General features: G+C 40.3%; 1 protein-coding gene across 2 annotated transcripts; it reads left to right on the top strand.

Moving 5' to 3' along the window:
* Window positions 1-2,036: 2,036 nt before the first annotated feature.
* Window positions 2,037-15,111, top strand: CD40LG (CD40 ligand). 2 transcript variants are annotated; one of them, XM_006874705.1, is made up of 5 exons: window positions 2,037-2,256; window positions 4,525-4,656; window positions 8,763-8,820; window positions 11,061-11,120; window positions 14,560-15,111. In XM_006874705.1, the coding sequence occupies exons 1-5, from the start codon at window positions 2,101-2,103 to the stop codon at window positions 14,934-14,936; spliced, it is 783 nt and encodes a 260-aa protein (XP_006874767.1). In that variant the 5' UTR covers window positions 2,037-2,100; the 3' UTR covers window positions 14,937-15,111. The 2 variants fall into 2 exon arrangements, with proteins under 2 accessions (XP_006874767.1, XP_006874768.1); XM_006874706.1 differs by lacking the exon at window positions 11,061-11,120 and having other exon boundaries at window positions 2,101-2,256; window positions 14,560-14,936.
* The last annotated feature ends 771 nt before the right edge of the window (window positions 15,112-15,882 follow it).

Genomic DNA, 15,882 nt, shown 5'->3' with positions numbered 1-15,882 from the left:
AAAAGAGTAAGGATAGGGAATTCCTAGGTTCTAAGGCAGTCAGATGAAGATGAAGGGAAAAGGAGATCACATAAAGGATTCTGAGAAGGAGAAGTCTCTAAGAGAAAGAGGATGGGTTGTTCAACACAATAATAGAGAGGTCACTAGCCGTGGAAAGTGTATTCAGCCAAAGTTGTTATTCAGTTAATAATGGTGGGAGCAGTTTCAGGGGACTACTTGTGGGCAGAAGTCAGACTTGAATAGGCTGGAGATTGAGTGAGAGATCAGGAAATGGAGACAGGTAGGTTGGACAACCCTTTCTTGAAGTTGATCACATGAACAAATCCTGACATTGTCTTCTTGGTAGTTCCTTCAATGTTCTTGGGGCTAAGCTGATCTTCCAAGGGCCCTGGCAGCTCTGGCATTCTATGATTGTATAAACTTGGCCTTGGAGAAATCCTCAAGGGCATTTTGACTCTGGTAATAATTTTCTTTCAATGTAACTAAGGTCTAAGAACCGAAGCTTCTGACTTGGCTGATCAAAGCTCATCGTGTGCACTGAAGCCACCTACTTGGCAGATGCAGTGAAAAGTTATACAGATCTAGGCCCAGGACAGGATGCTGGGGCGTGGGAGGGGAAGAAAACAGGTGCTAGCTATATAGACTGAGTGCCTATAAGAGCAGCTTGTCACGTTTCCTATTTGTCTCTCAAAATAATTTTGTAGGATTCACCAAAGCAATTTTATTGTGGTTGCTAACCCAGGTTGGGATGTGGGGTAGGGATTTCCACAGTTGCTTTTATTTTGAAGGTAATCTGATAAGACCACACATAACCCAGTCTGAAATGCGTAAGTCTACATACCTCAATTTATAGCTTAGACTATCGTGGTTTTTAGGATGCTATTGCTTGTTTGGTTTTTGTTTTATTTTGTTTTGCTTTTAACTAGTATGTAAGGAGTTGTCAATTGTTTAGAAGACTCATGTCTCAGACTAAACAAATACCACACAATTCAGGATGAGATTTGTGTTTGTCTATTGCTAATACTTTTCCAAGCTCTTTCATACACATGTTTATTCAATCCTCACAACAACTCGTGCCAAAGTCAAGGCAAGTGCCACTGTCCCTATCGGACATGAGGAAATCGAGACCTGGAGAGGTGAAGCAATTTGCCTAAGGTTCATAGCAGTGTATTGGTAGAGTGAGGACTAGAATCCAGTTCTCTTGACTGCAGCCTATTTTCCGTATTCTGAACCATTACACTGGCTTCAGCAATTATCTGATGAATTCTGAACCATTACACTCGCATCAGCGATTATCTGATGAATTGCAACAATGTAGACAGGCAATTTAGCTAATCCTTGCTAATATTCCCACTTGCTCCTCAATCCCAGAGTTTGGGCCTGTTTTCCCTCAAGACTAGTTCTTGACTAACTAGACTTGAAAAAATTGATTTTTCTTGGATTATTTTTCCAGTCTAAAATCTAATAATTGACGGCCCTTCCTTTTGCTGTGAACCTTATAGTCATACGTTGAAAAACTGCTGGGGTTTCACTGAATTGAAAGATTAAAAAATAAAGTCTTGAGATTCTCACCTGAGAGAAGCAATTAGCTAGTGGCACACTAGTCATTAAATCAATCCAAACTTTTCTTGCCATTTGTTTGTTTTCCCACATACCAGGTTCCCACTAGATATTAGTAAGATTGAAATTGAAATAAGTCTGTTGCTGGTGGATTAATTTGTCACTTTCCTTGAAACTGGTGAACCCAAAAAAAAGTTAGACAGTGATAGGAAAATACTGCCATTGTCTGTTGAGAAGTCTATGACATTTCAAGGCAAGAATGAATATATGGAAGAAGAAACTTGTTTCTTCTTTACTAACAAAAGGGAAAGCCTGGAAGTGAATGATATGGGTATAATTAAGAAACAACAACAAAAAAAAACCTTTACGTAACTTTTTTTGCCGGGAGAGAAGACTACGAAGCACATTTTCCAGGAAGTGTGGGCTGCGACGATTGTGCGCTCTTAACTAATCCTGACTAAGGTGGCCACTTTGACAGTCTTCTCATGCTGCCTCTGCCACCTTCTCGGCCAGAAGATATCATTTCAACTCTAACAAAGCATGATAGAAACTTACAGCCAACCTTCTCCCAGGTCTGTGACCACTGGACCTCCTGCCAGTATGAAAATTTTCATGTATTTACTTACAATTTTTCTTATCACCCAGATGATTGGGTCAGCTCTTTTTGCTGTGTATCTTCACAGAAAGTTGGACAAGGTAAGATGAACCACAAGCCTTGTATTAACTAAATGTGGGGTTCTTAGTGGTTTGCTTTAGCTTGATTTCAGTTCTGTCCAAATGATGGACAATGGTAAAAACCCAAATAGATGAATGGTCTTGTGGCAAAATACCGGTTATCTAGTCATCGCTGTCCCATATTCTTATCTCTGGGTAAGCATTTGGGCTCTGGTGGCAGATTCGTTTGAGTTCAAATCTTACCTCTGCTGGTACGTTTCTAGGTCTTGATTTCCAAATCTGAAAAATGGGGACAGCAATGGTATCCATCTCATAAATTATATTAGTCTATAGCTTAGAACAATGCCTGCACATTGTAAATACTACATAGGCATTAGCTATAATTGTTCACTGAAATTTTGCTTAAAGTGAAAACTAATTTCCTTTAGGCACAAATATTTTCTTGTAAATTTCCAAGGAGACCATCAATTTGATCTGAAATGGACATGGATAACTCCTAGAATTTGCGTCTGTCAGTAAAAGTGTATGATTCTTCAGATGCTGCTTGGAGTTAGTTCTTGTTCTCCAAGATGTTTTGCATCATTAAATGACTGGGCTTCAGGAACAAAAGAGTTGAGTTGTTTTACATTCTTAGGAAAAACAGCCTTGAGGATTTGTCCTGCTTCCAAATGTGAGTGCACTTCCACTGAGAGACATTATTGGCTATATTGACAAAATATCAGTCATGGGTGAACAGGAGACATTTGAGCAGTTATCAGGCACTGTGGGTGGGCAACAAAAAGATTTAAATTAAGTTACACGACTTGTTAAGTGCCATCAAGTCGGTTCCGACTCTTAGCAACCCTGTATAGGATTTCCGACGAGCGGCAGCTGGAGTCAATTCCACCTGGCAGCAACCCTATAGAGCAGAGTAGAACTGCCTCACAGAGTTTCCAAGGTTGTAATCTTCTCACAGCCGCTCCTCCTCAGAAATCCTATGAAGGGTCGCTATGAGTTGGAACCGACTCAACGGCACTTAACAACAACCACAATATTTATGGAAGCTGACTGCCTCATCTTTTTCCCTTTGAGCGGATGGTGCTTTCAAATTGTTAACCTTTCAGTTGGCAGCTGAACGCTTAACCACTGCGCCACCAGAGTGCCTTTGCATAGGGCTTCCGTGGCTGTAACGCTTTACTGGAGCAGAAAGCCTTGCCTTTCTCCCGTGTTGCAAGCGAAAAATAAGATCCTAAGATTTTCTGTCAGGATAAACTGGGTTGCTCCGATTTTACATTTTATTGTTGAGAAAAGAGGGGGTGGGGATCTGGATCTGGTTGTTTGCCTTTGGCCTGGTGGTCTCTGTCAATAAAAGGCCTGAACATCAGCCTAGCCTCTTTAGAGACATATTGACCACAGAGATAAATTCTCCGATTACATGTAGTCTTAGTGAGAGTGATTTTGTGTTGAAATCACCCGCTAATTGCATTTTGTTTTGAATCTAAAACGCTAATATTAAAATAAGAAAATTATACAGAATTACTTGATTATACAAATGAACGTATTTAATTGTTCTAAAACATAGGAAAATAAAACATCTTGTTAATTTCAGCGATGATTTCTTTTAAAAATGCAAATGTTCTCTATACATAATAAAGGTAAAGGAGAGATAGATGAAATTAGAACTTGAGTTAATTGACACACATTACAGATTAACGTCCTTTTACCAAGCACTGCATCACAAACATGAAAGTAAACGGGACAGATTAACTCCACAGAAAAGTATCCTTGTGTGGTGCTGTAGGATCAGCATTGGACTGCGAACCACAAGATTGGCAGTTCAAGCCTACCAGCTGCTCCTTGGAAACCCTATACAGAGTTGATATGTGTCGGAACCGACTCGACAGCACTAAACAACAGCATATTGTATATAATGAGCAATCATTACTGGAGCATTGGTAGATATGACAATTATAGAATATTGCTACTATGTTATTGTCATTGTTAAATGCCATCATTGATATATATGTATATATATATACACACACACACACACACACACACACAGACATTGGGATGAAATTTTATTAGAATAACTGTGATTTTACCTTGAGTTTCAGATATGTGGTTTTAATTTTTTACTTTTGCAGATTTTTTTAAGCTGCAAATAACAAATAGTAGTTATCCAGCATAACAGCTTGGTATTTCCCATTCAGACTCTCACCCAAAGTTCTCATATGCCATAGAAGTGAATGTAGAGGCAGATGCCATAGTCACATTCTCCCTCTCATATCCCCGTTATTTCACAAATAGATAGAAGATGAAATGAATCTTCATGAAGATTATGTGTTCATAAAAAAGATACAGAAATGCAGCAAAGGAAAGGGATCTTTATCCTTACTGAACTGTGAGGAAATTAAAAGCCAGTTGGAAGACATCGTCAAGGTAAGAAGATAAGTTGTTGGTAAAAGTGTCAGTGATAACTTCTACTGGATATGCTAGGTCAGAAAACTGAAATCTGACCATGTAAAAGTTTAAACATTTTTAATATACGTGTGTGTGTGTGTAGCCAAAATGCTATGTTGAAAGGGAAAGGAAAGGAAAGTTGGAAGTCGGCACATTCCTACTTGATCAGAACAAAAAGGCTCTTTGGGAAAAAGACACAGATTATCATGAAACCATTCACACATACACATGCTCATGCATGTAGTTGCTGCTTGGCAAAACTACGAAGTACACCCAACTTGGGTTTTGTATTTCTTTATCTCCTCATCCAAACCTCTATACCTTCCCACTGTGGACCCATGATCTAGTCCCCATTTCCCAAAGAAGCAATAACCGTCGACAACTACAGCTTTGGTATTGTCTTTACTGAGAGTAGTGGGAACTCCTGAAGACTGATAAGCAATGCTTCTCTAGTGATGGAATTTCAGGTGCCATGAAAGTGAGATTTTTTTATCTCTTTTTATTGTGGGGAAGATTGTAGGGAATGGGTGGTAGACCTTCTCATTCTGATCAAATAATATTCTACATTATACCCTTGTTCATGAAGCCAATCCCCTCTAGGGCCAACCATGACTTGAGGCAGAGCAAGTTCAAAGCCTTCTAGCCTTCAAAGTCACTGCTGTAGTTGTATTTCATAATGGGTACCTAAAACAACAATTCTGTAATATCTTTTCTGAGGAATACACCTACAACATTCATTACCTCATCACAGACATGGGGTCTAGGGCTTCCTTCTTCTTAGTCAGAACTTTGAGAATTCTTTCTGCCTTTTTTCGTCTCAGGACAATGAATCAAATAGTCTTGTCCCTCAGTTTTTTTTGAGGGGTAGACTCGGAGATAGTAGTTCAAGTCAAACACAGCTCTGTGACTGCTGGGTGTGTATCTGGATCAACCAACAGACATTAGGTCTCATGTATAGATGATGCATGATTTAATACATGCGTCAAGAGCTTTAAATCTTATTCCTGAGCTCATCTCTTTCTTTCTGTACTGTCACCGATATGCAATTTAACCCAGTGGTGAAGATTCTAAGAGGTTATTCCTGAGTTAATTAATCCAGGGATTCAAATGCAGTTCTAATCTTCCATTGATCCTCAGGTTCTACCCAGCCTTGGGAAAGATTTGAGTGTCTCTGGCTCTTTGAGGAGTCTGGCCAGTATGATAGGTATTGAGAGGAATTGTGCATTTATTTAAATGCAAATAAAGCCATTGTTAAATGAGTAGTTAACGATCCAAAGAACATATTGAATGTAACGTGTATGACTGTGTGAGCTTGGAAAATGACTTAATCTCATTGGGCCTCAGTTAGCTCATTTACGAAATGAGAAGGTTGAGATTATCTGCGAAGGCACTGCCAGCTCTGACATTCTATAATGGTGTGACCAGCCTTCAGTTCCCTCCAATGACAGTGAGAACAATTACTGCTATTTTATTTCCTCCCTCTCTCTTTCTTTTTGAAATTTTGACAGTTGAACTGTGAATTCTTCATGTCTTGATTTCATGTTGGAGATGTAAAACTTCCAGAGTCAGCTACATATAACTAGAGAAAGGAAAACAGCTGGGTTAGCTTTAAAGTTTCATATTCTATAAGGGTATGCCTCAGACATGCCAGCCTCGGTCTGGGTGGTCTTCTCCTTCCATGTAATAGAAGGGGCCCCTAGTCTTTACTGCAGCAGGTGTGGTACATCAGTCAATGCCATCTGTACCTATGACATCCACGATTGTTAGATACAAAGCCCTCAAGTTACCCAATCCACCTGTAACCACTGACTCCCTTTCCATTATACATTCCCCAATATTGCTCATTCCAAACCAATAGTTTGACCTTCCTTTCTTTATTTCTTTGTTTTACCCAACAAAGCAGTTACAGGATAACCCCTGGTTGGGTTTTTACTTTCTTAGCAAATGTTAACAGTGTTTCTTTCTGAGCAACCTGAAGTTTGACATTTGAGGCTTCCAATCATAGGGATCTTAGTGGATCTTAGAAATCATCAAATTCCATTCTCAATCCAGACCTTCAGTCTTCTCCTCATTGCTCCTGTTTGAATACCTCTAGTGACAAGGGCAGTGGTTCAAACTCACCAGCCACTCCTCAGAAACCCTATACAGGTCACTATGAGTGAGAATTGACTCAACAACACTGAACAACAACAACAACAACAATGACAAATAACTCATTCCTCTCTGAGGCAGGAAACACCAAGATGTTAGTCTCAGGGAAGATGGTACTCAAGGATTATGTTAGGGGAAGCAGAGACAGCATTTTGCAGAATGCTGTCACAATGATCAGTTCTGTGATCGACCTTTGATTCCCTTGAGAGATAGGGTCATATTTCCTGCCATATAGAATTCCCATTACTAGAGAAAGCCCAGATTTTCTGAGTCCAGCTTTTAAAACAGTCTTTCAGTTGAGATGCGGAGTACCTCAAACAAACAAACAAAAAAGGCCCTGGGAAGTGTGGCTGGGGGAAAGTTCACAGAAAGGCAAAGTTGGGCACATAAAAGGAAACTTTGCTGACTTCACATTTTCATCTCGACCAGGGCCTGACACCAATGCACTCACCTAACCTAAAAGTATCTCAACCTCGATCATCACACTCCATTTTTTGAACATACATAAAATAGTCATTTGTTTACTTATCTCACAACATTTTCCTGTCGCCGCATTTTCACAGCTCAAATGGAAAGTTGAGATTCTGTGGCCCATGTGAGCATTTCAGGGTGCAGGTTCCCCTTTGGGCTCTTGCCTTACACCCTCCCATCTGGCAACTGAGCTGAGCCTACCACAATACGCTCAATGGGAACAACAGAAATTCCACCTAGCGAAGGAATGAAAAGGAGGACAATGGGCTCTGAGCACAATGGGCTCCAGTCATGAGAAGGAACATAAGGACTTTGATCATCTGAACATATGAAAATGCTACTATCTTCTTTCCTTCAGTTCAGAATATAGAGTGATGGAGTGAGTTGAGGCTAACCTATGAATGTGATCTAGTAGTTTCTATTCTTGGCTTCAGCCTCAGGCTCCTGGAGTGACCTCATTTTCAAATGTTTCCAGTTGCTATTTCGTCAACTCTGACTCATGGTGACCCCGTGTGTGTCAGAGGATAATTGTAATCTACAGAGTTTGCCATGGCTGGGTCTTTAAAAGTAGATTGCTAGGATTTTCTTCCAAGGTGCCTCTAGATGGACTCAAACCCCCAACCCTTTGGTTAGCAGCTGAATGCATTAGCTGTTTGTACCACGTCATATCAGTTAAGCCTTCTAGTTCTTTGATTCAGTGTCTTTAAAATGGCAGGAATAGCCTTCATTACCTTCTAACCTGTGGTGATAGCGGTCCTTGTTAACATCTTTAAGAATCTCTAGCCTTCCTTCAGTTGGTGAGAAGAAACGGTTTAGGAAATGTAACGATTGCCTTTGAACAGCAGACGTGTACGTATACGACCTGTGTTTCCTAAGTGCTGATTATTCTTTTTAAAAGAAATAAATACAGGCCATTCAGGGCAAGTAGCAATAACTAAGATTCTCTTTAGTTCATTAAAAGGGACAAATGTCAAAATTTTAGAATGTCTTTTCATGGTCTGGGTTTTCTCTCCCAAGGCTGAATCTTTTCCTAAAAGATTTTAAAGTAATTTTATCCTAATAGATACAACATAATGCTTTATGTTTCAGAACATTCTGTATATGAAGTCTCAGAATAGAAGCACCTCCCCATTCAGTATTCTGTGTCAATATTTGTCAAAAACAGGGAAGTTGGGGGTCACAGAAGGGGTCAGCATCACACTCTCTGGTCTGGAGAAAGTACTGGAATAAAAATAATAAGGCCAAGATTCTTCTTCTGAATTCAGCCCTAGGTTTTCTGGTCTGTCAGCTCATCTGTCAGAGATGTGGGCTTCCAATTGGTATGATGAAATTAATGACAAGATCTAAGTCTGTCTGATAATCCTCAAAAGCAGAGCTATGACAGATGCCAAATGAAGAATAACTATCAAATCCTACAGTAGAGTCCCTGCCTAAATGACCTTTTACAACGATTCTTATTTTAGAAAATAATACGAAATGAAGAGGCAAACAAGAAAGAAAAAACTTTTGAAATGCAAAAAGGTAAGCTGCCATTTACCGGTTTCTATGAATGCTTACAAACTAAAAGGAAATTTAGATTGATTATACTGAACAATCCAGTGTGGAATCTGCAAATTTTTTGCTCTGGAAAGAAAACAGGAACTTGGTGACCAAACTGACACCTTCTCTGGTCCCTGTGGCTTGGAAAGGCTTCGTGTGTACATATTTAAGAGGAAGGCTTTCCTTCTTTAATGCTGACAATACCAAACATGAAGAAATTCCATTATTTGTAATACTTTAATCAAAGCCACCATACAAAGCCTGGTACCAGCTAAGGAGGAAAAAAAAAAAAAGATGATAGAAAAGTCATCATTTGGTAGCTGTTGTAATCACTGCCCAATGGCAACAGTTTCTCATAAGGAACAATGGCCGGGTGGAGCCTCTGGAATGAAGGGGTGATGCATATGACAATGTTCTTGACTCTCTTCTTAAATAATAGAATCCCAAACATCTCAGGGCTAAAAGGGTCCTGGAGAGGTTTCAAATCCAGCACCATCCCCAGAACTCCAGTCTCCTTTCCAAAAGCACTGATTCCAAAAGCTCTGACTGTGCATTTCTAAGGATGCATAAGTTAGCCCATCGATGAATAGCTCTAAAAAAGGTACTGCTCAAGAGAAGCGTTTCCTTCTCTTGAACCAAAATGGGCCTGCCTGTAATCTCCATTTGTTGGACCTAGTTCTGCTCTTTGGGTCCATAGCAAACAATCATTCTTCTCCTATAAAGCAGGTATTTAAGTTAGCAATCATGGTCCCCTGAGCATTTTATTCCCCAGGCTAAACATCCCCAATGTACTCCCACTGTTCCTCCTACAACACTTCTCAGACCATACCTCTCCTAATTGTCTTCATTACTGGCCACCCTAACCTTTCTCTCTTCCTGTTTGAATGTAGTGTTCCAAACCAAACACAATTATTTCTAAAGTAGCAGAGTATGGAGAAGGTGTAGTGATGATTAAAGGTGTGTTGGTAGCGAGACTGTTGTCTCATAGAATGAGTGAACATGTTGCGATGGCTTTTGCAAATTCAACAGAGAGAGATACATACAGGGCTACAAATACTGCTTCTAAAGCAAACAAAGTGCTCAGAGGTTGTCTTAACTATTGATCTGGATGTTACTGATTTCCATGAAGGTTTTATCTTCAAAATGACTAACTGCAAGATACATGTTGTCTGTTAATTACAGTGAAATTTAAGGAAACAGTTCATGGGAAGGCTGAATAGCAGGCTTCAAAAAGTGATTAATTTAAACAAGCTGGTAATTTAGGTTAAATGATTTGACTCAACATTTAAAGGGTACCTACAAAGTGTCCAGCACTGGGATCACAGATGGAAAAAAAAAAAAAAAGATAAGCTTCCACATCTCTCTGCCCTTTGGAATTGGGCACATGTGATTAGGAAGCAAGGCTTTTACATAAAAAAAAAAATTTACATAAAAAACAATTTGAGACATATTTGACTGGTTGCTTCAGTCAGACATCACAAGCATTTTACTAGCTAACTGTGTCAACAGGACCTTGGGGGTTCACTAAGATGTCCAATGTATGGGAGTTGTTCCAAAAACTAAATCCATGATAAGTTGAATGAAAACCAGTGTTTGGGCTTGTGTCTATCTAGGTTAACTGACACTGAGTACTGAACAATTATTAAGAGAATGGGATCAATGAAAACACCCAATTCAATTATTAAAATCTCTTAGAAGAATAACTAAAAAGAAACTTAGCAAAAGCACAGAAAGACTAAATAACACAATCTACCAACTTGACTTCAAAGACATACGGAGCACTCAGCCCAACAATAGTACAATATACATTCTTCTCTAGTACATACGGACTATTTTTCAGAAGAGATCATATGTTATGTCACAAACCAAACCTCAATAAATTTTAAAACATTGAAATACTATACTGCAGAGCATCTTGTCAGATCACAATGCTATAAAATTAGAAATCAACAATAGGAAGATCAAGAAAAAACAACATGGAAATTTAAAAATACTCTGCTTAAAAACTACTGGGTAATAAAACAAACCTCAAAAACTGGAATAAAATCTGCTAGAAAGAGATTTTTCCCTTAATGGGAGTGATTCCAGACCATTGTATTCTCCTTTTCATGGAGTCTATTCAAGTACAGTCTCTAGCTCATTGTCATAAGACCTGGACAAATAGGTCTATGGGCAGTTTTGAATTATTTTGGTGTGAAAGTTTGCTTTTGGCTTCATTTCAGGTGATCAAGAGCCTCAAATTGCAGCCCATGTCATAAGTGATGCCAGTAGTAAAACATCTGGTAAGTCCCACAACATTCTGAGTGTCACCCACCCAAGGGGGAATGCTGGGATGCTGAAGCAATGCAGCTTAGATTTCTCTTTTCCTCTGGGCCCCAATTTGCAAGTCTCCCCATACACTTTCCATATGCTCTCCTCTGCCTTCAAAGTGAGCTGAAATGACCAGATGGGACTTTAGGGACATAAGGAGGCGGAAAGCAGTTTCCAAGTTCTGATTATATTCTTGCTCAATGGCTGATTCTAAATGATGAAATTACTGGGTGGAGGGACCATTACTTTGACAATACTGAATGAGTGACAGGGAGTGAAAACATCCCTCCTCCTCACCTCTCTGTTGTTGTTGTTGTTAAGAGGTATTGAGTTGGTTCCGACTCATAGCAACCCTATACAGGGTTTCCAAGGAACAGCTATTGGGTTTGAACCATCAACCTTGTGGTTAACAGTAGAGTGCTTATCCTACAAAGCCACATAACCTCTCTTTATCTGTGTGTAAATGGGCCTGGGGTGTGGAATTGCCTGTCATCTGTCTATCCCAATATGATTAACTCTAGCCTCCCAGCAGCTGACCTCAGGGAAATTAAAGGTAAAATCATTCTGCACAGATCAATGGGCACCAGGATGTTAGATTTTCCAATGAAGTAACAGCAGATGACATACTGTGTGTGATCTTTTAAACTTTGAATGATTGGATTTCCATACATGTTCTGCCATCATTCTGTCCCTTAGATGTTTTCCCCAAATCTGTACCTTGAAATAGCTGGTGTTGGAGAATATGTTCTATCTGATAAATGGATGGAAACATACATGCTTGCATAAAATCCCCCATCAACATAAAAGTAGTTTGAAGCATCAGGGTAATCTTTAAAAAATCCAGCCAAGTGTCCTGAAAAGGAATTCTAAAGAGAGAAAGACAGAATGCAAGATACCACCTCATCCTAGAGAGCTTGGACTTCTCAGTGGGCAAAACACATACAAAGTCAAGGGATGGGCATATGAGCACTGGTTAGGAAGTTTTGGAACACTGAGGTTCAAGACCCATGGCTAACACTTGTTTACTTACACAGAGTTAACCTGCCTCACCTAATTCAGGGTTGCGCTGAGCATCAATTCAGCTAATGTGGCAGACAGCTAAGTTGTCAAGTGTTATACCAATGTGGTCTATATGTCAAAAGAATGACATGAAGCTTCTCGTTGATATCAATAATACCCATGACATCTAGTAAGTCTGTGAAATAACCTTTTCTCAGAAAATACACTTCTGGGAGAACATCATGACTATACTAGCATTTCCAAGTGGCCTGGGGACCCCTAAAATTCCTACAGAATGCATCTTAATAGGTAGAATTTTACATTATAAGCCTAAGACCACCAAGTGGGAATAAAAAATGGCTCTAGGAAGCATCTGCATCAATACACTTTTACCTCTCCCCAACCCCCACAACCATTGTCATAGACCTCTGTGGAAGCTGAGATTTGACATCGGGTGCACACACCACTTTGAACCCACTCACCATCTCAGTTGAGAAAATGGCACACTGTTGGTGGGTACTCAGCTTAGCCACAAGAATACAGACACTTTCACGTTGGTGGCGCCCACTACAATGGAAGATCAAAACACAAAGTGAAGTGACAGGTTTCTTTTCATACTTCCTGGTCTAATTTTAGTCGTTGCTGGGGGAGGCAGATCAGGTTTTTGACAGAAGGATCACTAGCAAGAAACGGGGTCTTTCATTTTCTCTATGCTGAGGCTGAGCTAGGTGGACTGGCAACTATTACCAAGGCAAGCATTTTTGTCTAATTTTGTCTAATTTGGCATGTGTAAATTATGGTGACGAATTTTGAAATCATTGTCACTTTGTTAAATTCAAGGACAAATTGGCTTTAGTGTTGCTATTGTTGTTATGTGCCATTGAGTTGGTTCTGACTCAGAACAACCCTATACACAACAGAACGAAACACTACCTGGTCCTGCTTCTGTCTGAGGCCATTGTGACTGCCACTCTGGCAATCCATCTTGTTGAGGGTCTTCCTCTTTTTCACTGGCCCAGCCCTTTACCAAGCATGGTGTCCAACTCCAAGGACTAGTCCCTCCTGCCAACTTGTTAAAAGTATGAGAGATAAAGTCTCATGTTTTCCACTTATACTTGTCCCAACACTGATTTGTTTGTTCTTCTGGTTGTTGTTGTTAAATGCTGTGGAGTCAGTTCTGACTCATAATGAACCTGCATGGGGTTGCTGAGGAGTGGTTGGTGAGTTTGAACTGCCAGCCTTGAGGCTCAAACTGACCTTATGGTCCAGTGTTTATCCTGCAGTGCCACACCAGGATTATATTCCAACATTCTTCACCAACATCGTAATTTAAATGCATTAATTCTCTAGTATTGTTGATTCACTGTCCAGATTTCACATTCATATGAAATGATTGAAAATATCATGACTTTTGTCACATGCACCTTAGTCCTCAAAGTGACATCTTTTACTCTTTAACACTTTAAAGTGGTCTTTTGAGGCAGATTTGCCTAAAGCAAAACCGAATTCTTTGTGGGAACGAAAAATTCATGGGGCTCCATGCTACTTTATTTAATATTCACTTCCGCGGGAGAAAGATGAGGCTTTCTGCTCCTGTAAAGATTTACAGCCTCGGAAATCCTGTACAGGGTTGGTATGAGTCGGTTCCAACTCCAAGGCACATCACCACCACCACCACAAGTCTCAATGATAGGCCTAGTCCCATGTTACAGATAAGGAGTCATCCCTGGAAGGTGCAAATGGTAAAGCACTCAGCTACTAACTCTAAGGTTGTTGTTGTTGTTGTTAAGTGCCGTCGAGTCGGTTCCGACCCATAGCGACCCTGTACAGGGTTTCCGAGGGTGTAAATCCTTATGGGAGTAGAAAGCCTCATCTTTCTCCCGCGGAGTGGCTGGTAGTTTCGAACCGCTGACCTTAAGGTTCGCAGCCCGATTCGTAACCACTACGCTACCAGAGCTAGGCATAAGGGGCATCTCAGAAAAAAGATCTGGAAATCTACTTCCCAAAATTCAGACATTGAAAATCCAATGGAGTGTGTTTCTACTCTGAAACACATTGGGTGACCAAGATTCAAAATCAACTCAACAATAACTGGCTTGGGTGTTATTTGTTTGTTTGTTTGTTGTTTGGTGCAGATGAGGAACTGAGGTTCAAGGAGGCTTAGTGAGTTGCCCAAGCTTGAAGGAAGACTTAAGTGGAACCAGGTTCCATCTGACTCTAAAATCCATGCTTATTTGTTAGCCAGAGTTACTCTCTAGATGGTGAGGGCTGGGAGGGTATTGCTGAACTCCTGACACCTAGACCTTCTATTTGTATATGGAGCCAGTATCCCACCAGTAACTATATTTCCTACTAGAATATGAACCATGCTAGACTTCACCTCACCATGAATTTATCCCTTCTCCATTACAGTTCTACAGTGGGCTGAAAAAGGATACTACACCATGAGCACCAACCTGGTAGAACTCAAATATAAGAAGCAGCTGACTGTTCAAAGACCAGGACTCTATTACATCTATGCCCAAGTCACCTTCTGTTCCAATCGGGAAGCACCGAGACAAATGCCATTTGTAGCCAGCCTCTGCCTGAAGTCCCCAACTGAATCTGAGAGAATCTTACTCAGAGCAGCAAGTACCCACAGCAACTCCAAACCTTGCGTGCAACAATCCATCCACTTGGGAGGAGTTTTTGAATTACAACGAGATGCTTCACTATTTGTCAACGTGACTGATCCAAGCCAAGTGAGCCATGGAACTGGCTTCACATCTTTCGGTCTACTCAAACTCTGAACAGTGGAACTTCCCCAACTGCGGCTGAGCTGACTCAGGCAATCTTCATAATACAGCAAAGCAGTTAAGACCACCACCCCCTGTTGAACTGCCTATTTATAACCCTAGGATCCTCCTAAGGGAGAACTATTTATTATGCACCCCAAGCATGTAGGGCTGTAATAAGTGAATTACAGGGTGGGAGGAACCAAATCAGGCCCTGCTCCATAGAGCTTATATTCAGAGGCAGAAATCTCATGGATGCAGACATCCAGAGAGTTCTAAGAAAAGAGAAAATCAACATGCACAGAGTGAATGCCAAGCAAACAGCAGATAATTCACCCGGTTTAATTATGTTTCTTTTGTGTACAATGTCTTCCAGTGGATCATGTATTTGATTATCAGTGGAGATGTGGAAAGGAAATGAGGAGAAGCCTCAGCTTCTAGAACCAGGCTCTAGAAAGTCCAACACAATGGAGAACTGAAAAACCCTGGTTCTACCACATACCCTGACTCTCAGTCACTTCTCTTTAATACACACACACACACACACACACACACACACACAAAGTCAGGCAGTTGCTAATCAGTTATCTAATTTCAACCCTGTCCCTATCTTCACCTATGTTGATGGGGAAGGGCAGGGAAAGCAGTTCTGAACCCTGCCCACTCATCATGAAGTGGTTGTATTTAAGGAAATCTATTTTGCAGTCTCTGTTGTTTCCAGAGTGAACTCGTGATTATCTTGTTATTTATTTTTTGAATAATAAAGATTTCATAACATTACAGCTGTCATTCAGTATCTGAAGCCCTAAGCTGAGTTGGGGAAGGAGAAAACATTTGAAGAGAATAGCCCAAACCTCTGTGATGTGTCATAAACTTCTCAAGCTTGTTGTTGTTAAGTGCCTTCAAGTCGGTTCCAACCCATAGCGACCCTGAACAGGAATTCTGAGGCTTTAAATCTTTA

This window comes from Chrysochloris asiatica, unplaced genomic scaffold, assembly GCF_000296735.1.
Source record: "Chrysochloris asiatica unplaced genomic scaffold, ChrAsi1.0 scaffold00295, whole genome shotgun sequence".
Taxonomy (NCBI): Eukaryota; Metazoa; Chordata; class Mammalia; order Afrosoricida; family Chrysochloridae; genus Chrysochloris; species Chrysochloris asiatica.
The sequence above is the reverse complement of the archived record's forward strand: the minus strand, read 5'-3'. Positions and strand labels throughout refer to the sequence as shown.